An 8,877-nucleotide genomic window follows, 5' to 3' on the forward strand; every position below is an offset into this window, starting at 1 on the left:
TTTGTAATGATTATGTTATAATTAGATGAAAAAGTTGAAAATTTAAAATTGAAAAGTGTTTGCGTTTATGATGTTTGGATATTGAGAGATGAAATAAGATGAAATGAGATGAGTTGTGTGAATTTTGCTATCCAAACCAGGCCTAAATATTAAATCTTTTGGGACAAAACTACTTGGGAAGATGAGTTTAAATATTTTTTTCATTATTTTGATTAGGGGTGAAAACCGACCCCTTCGGTTTGGTTTTTGGGAAAAATCGATGCCGACCGAAAGTTAATTTTTGGGGGAGAAAACTGGCCGAAACCCCGATTGACGGGGAGGAGAAACACCAGCCGAAACCGTTGCTTCATTTTTCTAGCGGTTTACGATCGGTTCTCAGACCGAGCTTCCTCTAAAAAAGTATAGAGAGAGAGTGTTGCAGAGGAGAGAGAGAGAGGATGAGAACTGGAAAGACGACGCGAGGAAGAATATGAAGTTATTTCGAAACAACGCCGTTTGGTTTGAACCAAACAACGTCGTTCTACTTAATTTTTTTTTAATACGTTCTAAATTAAACGACGCCGCTTGGTATTTGGTAATTATACCAAACGGCATCGTTTAAGTTGTGTTTAAAACACAACTACATGCTTAAAACGACGCCACAATATATAAAAAAAAAATTTCTTGAGTCGGCTGGTTCAGCGGTTTGAACTAGGTTCGAACCGAAGCCGAATCAGCTGATATCGGTTTTCTCTATTTGCTGCCGCATGCCGACCGGTTCTCCACCGGTTTCGGCCAGTTCTGAGCTCCGGCGGCCGGTCTGAGTTAGTCTAGGTCGGTTTCTCAGTTTTTTGTACAGCCCTAATTCTGATCACCAGCATAGCATCTTATCGCAAAGCCGAAGACTTGGCCACTTGTACAACAAGGTCCTTAGTACCTCAGTAACCAGACTGACAGCGGTAACAGATTAAGGAAACCTTTGATTATCGCCACAAATTTATAAGCCTCACTGCATCAGAATCACATATAGCATTTGAAAGAACACAAAATAATGACATTGAGCATTTTTTAAGGTTTATAGGGTTCAACTGTGGGAAATCACCCTTATCCCAATTTCACATGGTAGAGAGGTCTTGAATCATAACTCTACACTTTATGCAAATAATTAAATATATCGCGTGATTGGTCTACTTATTGAGGCGAGTCTAGCTCAGATGTGAGGAGTAGCATTAAATAAATACAAATGATTAAATCTATTTATTCCTATTAACTTAATCTTTTTAGCCAAGCGGTTATTTCACAAACCGGTAGGATTTCACACTTACCAGTTTTTCAAGGTTACTACGGAACGATAACTAAGAAGAATAATGCACAAACTGGAATACTGGATTACCTCAAACAATAAAAGAAAAACACAAAACAAAAATTTCTCGATTCTTACCTCTAATTATATAAACACGACCAAAGTAAAAGAGTAGAACCAAAGGACGTCATGGTCGTGGAGGAGGAGAACCCGAGCTCCTGGGTGGCGTTAAAGTCGGTCCAGTGGCTTTTGGGACGACTGTCGCGGGTGTAGAAAAAGAAGGGCTGGAAGGAAGGGTGGAGGGAAGCCACGAGCGCGAATCGGGTGGGTTTCCGGAGTACTTGTTTCTAGTAGGGGTCGTGGGTCGCTACGACTCCATCCTCATCTACTTCTTGCTCGGCATTTTCCAGACCTAGTGCATGGGATTCGACCCCTTGTCGTGGACGGTCTAGAAGCGCAGACGGGAGAGGATGTGTGCCTTTTCAACTTTTAACATCGAAATCGGAAAAAGTTTTTCAATTGGTACGAGAATGACAAAAAAAAAAAAAAAATGTTAAATAAATCGCTGTAAAGGCGATGTTTTCATTTAATAAGTCGATAAAGTGGCCATAATAGTCTCTACTTGTCTTCAACTAAAGTTGTCGCAACTTTGTTTTGCTGTTTTGATATTTGAATTATCTCAAAATTCTGTAAATAATAATAAAATTATATGTGAATAATAATAAAATAATTTATGTTAAGATATTTTATTAAATTTAAAAAAATATGAGATAATAAATTGAATAAAAACTTTATAAAATTAAAAAGTTATTTGAATATAATTTTTTAATGTAATTTTGTTTTGAACTTTAAAAAAATTATATTGATTTTTGTGTTTTGTTTTTAAGTTTATAAAAACTATAATGATTAGATGAAAAATTAAAGATTTAAAAATAAAAATTATTTTGTATTTGAGTGATATATAAGAAAAAAATTATAAAAAATTTTTAAAAATTTCTTATTTTATCTCATTATCTAAACAATGTTGAGTGTCCACTAAATGTCAAATATAGAGCAGGAAAAAAGTTATAAAAACACTATAAGTATTTTATTTTGTGCCATCAAACTTTTGGAAGTCGTGATCTTCTAACGAATGATCATTAATTTATAAAAAAAAGTAAAATTAAAACTAATGCCATAGCAACAGAATCTTTCTTCAATGTGGGTATAACAGTATAAGATATTTGATAACATATTAATCAACGTAGTTAGATGCCAGTAATAGTGCTTTACACGTAAAATAAAATGAAAAACCCAAAAAAAAAAAAAAAAAAAGAAATGTCTCAAATTATTAACTCGTAACTCTTTTGTTGCCACCCCCCACCACGTGTCCCTTGTCTACGCTGCCCATGACTTACACCCTCTATAAACTAATCGAATACATTTTCCACTAAGCATTTGAAGGTCCCATGTGAGCTGTTTCACAGTTCCCTGTGATGACAAAGACCGCCTTGTTTGGTCTTTGCTATTAACACTATTCGTACCTCCTCAATTTTCCTTCATTTTTGTCTGTGATAATAAAAATATATAGACGCAAAAGTGAAACCTCGTTGCCAATTAGATTAAGAGAAGTGTTATAATCATAAAAAAATTATATAAAAATAATTTGTAAATGGACGTAACTGATCTATCTTATAATAAAAATAATTTTATAATTTATATATCATATTAAATAATATCAATTTATAAATTTAAATTTATTTAATTTATTTATATTAAAACATTTCTCACAGGCCAGATCGCATGTATGTACGGCTTAAACGTGAAAAGTCCAAGTAAATGTCGATTCCATTGTCTACAATGTCATCCAAGTGGGCTTCTTATTGCACGCTTCCAGATCCATCCCATTTGCCCTCGTCCTATGTCTTTTCGATATTTTATTTTCTGGGAAAAATAGGAACTGCCGTAGGCTGTTTACTGTTGTTTCGACTGTGAATTCAGCATCATCAAACGGCCATGGAAGAATCCAGAACTACTTATTAGCCGAAGTTCTCTTCCCCCAATAACATAAGCTCCAACTCCAAGTAAATCATGTTTAATTGCAAAAATGTTCCATTGGATCGTTTATTAATTAAACATTACCATCGATTAAGGAATTTGAACTTATGTTCCTGCATTTATGGGCTGAAAAAGGCCAAGTGGGCCCTATCGTCTATGAAATATAAGGGTAAGCCTATCCATATAAACAGCCAGCTGACTCAGCATCCAATGGATAAGCCTTTCAAAATCAACCACAGTTAACCCCACGCCAACATTTCACCCTGTTTTTCGTTTCTCTATATAAAGCCCCGTTCCCCTCCTCCCTCCACTATTCACTTCCAGCTTTTTATTCTCAACTCAAGCTTTCTCAATGCTCGCCTCCTCATCTTCAACCTCCTTTCTCCAACACCCACTTCCACTCGCTCTCTCAAGCAGACACCAACCTCAAGCAAAGCCATCTTTTCTTAGATTTCGTCCGCACAAAACTGTAGCTGCTGCTTGTAGCGCAGCAACAGAGACAGGTCAAGCTCAGAGACCTCACCTTAATTTTTCTGTTCATCAAATGGCCTCCGCTGCCTCATTGTACGAGGTTCTTGGGATCCCCATGAGTGCAAGTTGCCACGATATCAAGACGGCATATAGGAGGTTGGCGAGAATGTGTCACCCTGACGTGGTGGCCATCAACCAGAAGGAAGCATCGGCCAACGATTTCAAGAAGATCCATGCAGCTTATTGCACGCTGTCCGACCCCGACAAACGTGCCTGTTATGACAGAGAAATTTATGGGTATCGACGAAGGCCCTACGGTTCTTCGCCGCTCTCATCGTCGGCGGTGGCCATGGCGGGGTTTCCTGGACGTACTAGGAGGAACTGGGAGACTGACCAGTGTTGGTAGCTAAATTAGATTAAGAACTATGTATACATACAGAGTTTTACAGAAAAAAGGGAAGGGAAAAAAAAAACTATGTATGCATATCATCCCCTGTTATTCACTTTCTGTGATCGAAAACAGAGCAGAGAACAGGGTATAACGATGCCGTTTCTCTTTTTTCGGATGGGCATTCACGTGTAATATATTACCTCGTATTTATTTCTGCTGGTCCCTTTTATTCATCGTTTATGTCTCTTACATTTATTATTTTTCTGGATTTCTTTTAGAGAAAAGATAACTCTTTTGGAAAAAATATATTTATAATTATAAATTTATTTTTAAAAAAATAATAAAATATAAGATTTAAATGTAAAAAATTAATTTTTTAATAATAAATTTTATTTATATTTTTAAATAATTATACAATATTTATACACAACAACAAGATTATAAATATCTTTTTCCTAACATGATCAAACGATGAAGTCGAGATGGAATGTTGGAGACATCCAAAGTTCACAAATAAAAATGGAGAATTTAAAGTTGATGAAACTGGTTTGCAGGATAAATAAATAAATAAAATGGTTTAGTACAGCCCCCGAGCAGTGCTAGTATTCAAGGTGTACGTGGCCCTCGGCACTAAACCATTTTATATAGACCACTGCTAGAGTGCTAGGGCACCGAGGCGGATCCGACAAATTCTATCATAAATGTAAAATCTAATTTTTATTTTGTGCATTTTTTTTAAAATTTTTAAAATAAAAAAATTACAAACTCATTAGAAAAATATTTATTTAATTATTAATTAAAAATTAAGATATACAAAATAAATGGATAGAAAATGTCGGTGACCATCCTCGGTAAGAGTAGTGTTTCTCCTTAATAATGTGGATGGTGTCAGAGACGAGGTTAACTTTCTGGTAACTGCTTAAATTTAAAACTCTTTCTGGAAAGTCTGCAGTTGGTCGGTGAGTTTTGTCAACAAGACAGAGAGCAAGAGGAATCAACCGCTAGGCCTGCTGCAGCATTTTACAGGGCAATGTATCCTGTATCTGGGTGCCGAAGTCTCAAAATGAGCACCCACTACCTTACGTTGTTCAGAAGAATCTGACTCAAAATTAGGAAGTGATGTCTCTCTCACATGGTAGAGGATTTGTGAGGCCCAAAATAGCATTAGTATTAGATTATCAATATAACCGAAATGCTTTGTTTTATGTTCAACCACTATCTTGTCCCTCCCTTACTAACTATCAACTAACAGTCTCCCTGCCCATGCGTCCCCTTTTCCCTCTTTCACCCTATTGTGTCAATTCAAATATTATTTCTAAGTTTAATAATTAATCATTGATTTATGCATATTTTTTTATTTTCACAATATATTTAATATAAGATTCTACTTATTAAGTCACCATATTCCCTATTATGAAAGTCATTACAATTAATATAAAAATAATAAAACATTAATAATTATTTTTAAATTCCATTTTACTACTGCTATTGCAGCTAAATAATTGTGTTAAGATCTTTTAGATCAATTGACAATATTTTAATTTTTTATTAAGAACATTAAAGATCGAATTTCCATCCATTTGGATTTAAAAAAAAAAATTGTTCCTTAAGAATTTCCTTTTATTTAATTTTGTTTAATAATAAAAATAAAAGTAAAATTTGTTTATTTTGTGATCAATAAATGCTTGTTGTTGCCATCCTCATCCATTGTGAAGTGGGACGGATCATATGTTGGGAAACGACCACCTCTGGACGACATAAATAATTGGGGCTACGTGTTACAATCCGCGAGAATCGAGATGCCACCTACGGACCCTCTGGCCCATATTCAACGACGTGTCGACATATATCAGTGTAGGGATTTGATGATTCGCATTCCTCTAGGTCCCTAGGAGGCACTGACTCGAAACCGTCCCCTTCATTGCCTTGTCGTTTACTGTACGAATAAAATTTTGCCACTCCTATTCATTGACTGGTCGTTTACAGTATGAATAGGGTAAAACCCTACTATTTATTTATTATTTAATTTTTTAATAATTAAAAATATTAAAAAAATACTTAAAAATATAATAAAAAATTTTAAATATACTATAAATAATAAGAGAATAATAACCTATCACTGTCCAAACTCAAATATATGTTGGATTCCGTTCATGCATGGGAACAATTTACTACGATTCCAGAAAACTACATTAAAAATTGCCAACAAAAGGGCAAAAACAAAAAAGTCAAATTTTCTTAAAGAGCCGGCCTAGGCTATTATTAGTTAATATGGATCATGGCCATTAAACTTTTCAGTTGACCTGAAATATCAAACTCGTATGCCGTATTTCATAAGGATTATTATAAATACAAGCCTTTCTCGGTTGAAAATTTTTACTGCGTATCATACATTATACATAATTTTTTAATTTTTAATTTTTAATTTTTTTTCTTACTAAATATTTATTATATAAATGATGAGTAAAAAAATTAATTAATTAAAAAAATAAAAATATATATATAAATAATGAATAACAAAACTCTTATAAGATGTTAGTGACGTGATAAGGCATGTCAGGGCCTATTATAGTAGATTGTGGTGGTCTTGGCCCATATTCAAGATTGATCTGCATGACTCGGCCGGCTAGTAGCCCACCAAGGAATTGCGTAAGATGGGGCAGGAGCTTGCTTTGGTTGAACCACGCCCTGGCGTGACAGATAAAATTGAGGATATTCGGCCACAACAGATAATTCTATTTGCATGGTACTATATGACGTTGTTTCTCGATCCCTTTCTTTTATCTATTTGCTCAACTCAGCCACAACTTCTTTGATCATTTAAGTTTTAGAATAATCCGGTGCGCGCGCAACTAGAGAAAAATTAAAGGGATATATGCAAATCAAGACAAATTCATAGTTATTAGTTAAGGAATTATATATATTATCAGAAATGCTATAGACAACCAGCTTGTGTCCTCGCATCGGCATCATGTCTAATGTAGCTAAAATGAAAATGGCAACGTTTTGTTTCTGTTCACAAAAATTTAAAACAGAAGGGGCTCTGGTCTTCATCCCCATTTCGCATCCCCATTTTGATTTCCCTCATCGTTTTGAAGATAGAAGATTCTTTGGTCTCCATCCTCATTTCCAATCCACATTTTCTCCATCTTCTTCTTCCTCCATCCCCACAATTACGTTTCGAATTCGAGAAAGCCACAGGCCTCACTTTGTCTTCATTTTGCCCCCATTTTCTCTTTCTATTTTCTCCATCTTCTTCTTCTCCATCCCCACGATTACCTTTCGTAGACCTCTCTTCGTCGTCTCCACGTCGCAGTTGAATCCACAATGGTTTTGGGTCTCTTCCCTTCGTTCTATCCCTGCTCACACTCGCAAGTTCCATCGGACTCTATGGACTCTCGTCACAATCTCTCTCTCTCTCTCTCTGGGTGTTTGGTTGTTGAGAAAAATATAGGAAAATAAATGCGAAAGGAAACTTATAACTTCAGGTCTCGATTTGAGCTCTAATTTTATGTGATTATCTTTTTGGTTGCAAAGAAAACATATAGAAGTAAATGAAAAGAGATTCATGATTTCTCTCAAACAGTTTATAACCTTGACTTGCTCTATGTATGAGCATTTTCATAAGGGGGCGTTTCCATAGAAAGCTTCGACGATGGCTCTCTATCTCCATATTCGGTCCTTCTCACGTCAAAGCTCCAAACTATCATTTTCATGTCTTTGAGCTGCAGAAAAATGAAACATTGTCATTTCCATTTTAACCACATAGGACGCGATGCCACAGCGGGATGCAGGCGGTTGTCCATAGCATTTCTGATATATTATATACTACTAGCTGCCACCATCCATTCTGACGTTCTACTCATTCATAAGTACTGGTACATACGTAGGGCTGTATATACTGGTACATACGTATTTTTATGGGAAATTTATCCAAATATTTTCAGTTGTCTAGCTAACGCTAGGCTGCAGAATCACGTGAGACTTTTACTGCATGTTGCACCATGCATACTGGATGGTGCATACTGCTGCACCATCCATATATATATATATATATGGATCCATATATATGATCAGTAATGTACGTACGTGCATGCATGCAGGACGGTAATTAACAAAAAATGTCTAAATTTAGGTAGCTTTGGTACTATATAATATATATATATATATCTAATATATGTATATATATTTTGCTTTGTTTCATTCGAGACTATAGTACTGTCCAAAAAATCCAGTACTACTATATTGAACATGCAGCCATGTTTTCAAAATGTTATATATACAATTAACCGATCATATTACAAATTCATATTTGAGATTTACTGACATAATATATCATTCCTTTTTTTCTGATAAAAAAAAAAAAAAAACCCCATCCTGTTAATTAATGTACGTAGGGGTACTACTACTAGTACTACCCCATATCTATGCAATATTGGAAAACTCGTACCTAAATTTTGTTGTCTAGCTAAGAGCATTGATATTGGATTAGTTAAATATCTTTTCATCTTTAAATTTAGTGAATATCATCTATATTTACGCCACATTAAATTAGTTAAATTGTTTTCATCAAAACTATAAATTACAGTAAATTTATTCTTCTTTTTAAATATGAAAAGAACTATAACAAGTCTAAAAATATTTTTTTAAATTATTATATTATAGATATGAGATTTTTATTCATATGAGATTTTAC

The 8,877-nt window shown here is 34.6% G+C and overlaps 1 protein-coding gene across 1 annotated transcript; it reads left to right on the forward strand.

Annotated features, from left to right (window-relative positions):
- The first annotated feature begins 3,580 nt into the window (after positions 1–3,580).
- LOC108993305 (chaperone protein dnaJ 11, chloroplastic-like) lies at positions 3,581–4,414 on the forward strand. Its single transcript, XM_018968184.2, has one exon. It carries the CDS (start codon positions 3,672–3,674, stop codon positions 4,194–4,196), a length of 525 nt encoding a protein of 174 aa, XP_018823729.1. The 5' UTR covers positions 3,581–3,671; the 3' UTR covers positions 4,197–4,414.
- The last annotated feature ends 4,463 nt before the right edge of the window (positions 4,415–8,877 follow it).

This window comes from Juglans regia, chromosome 13 (assembly GCF_001411555.2).
Source record: "Juglans regia cultivar Chandler chromosome 13, Walnut 2.0, whole genome shotgun sequence".
In the NCBI taxonomy this organism is placed as follows: domain Eukaryota; kingdom Viridiplantae; phylum Streptophyta; class Magnoliopsida; order Fagales; family Juglandaceae; genus Juglans; species Juglans regia.

Coding starts and splice junctions, on each gene's coding strand:
- LOC108993305 (XM_018968184.2), top strand. CDS start 3,672: ATGCTCGCCTCCTCATCTTCAACCTCCTTTCTCCAACACCCACTTCCA.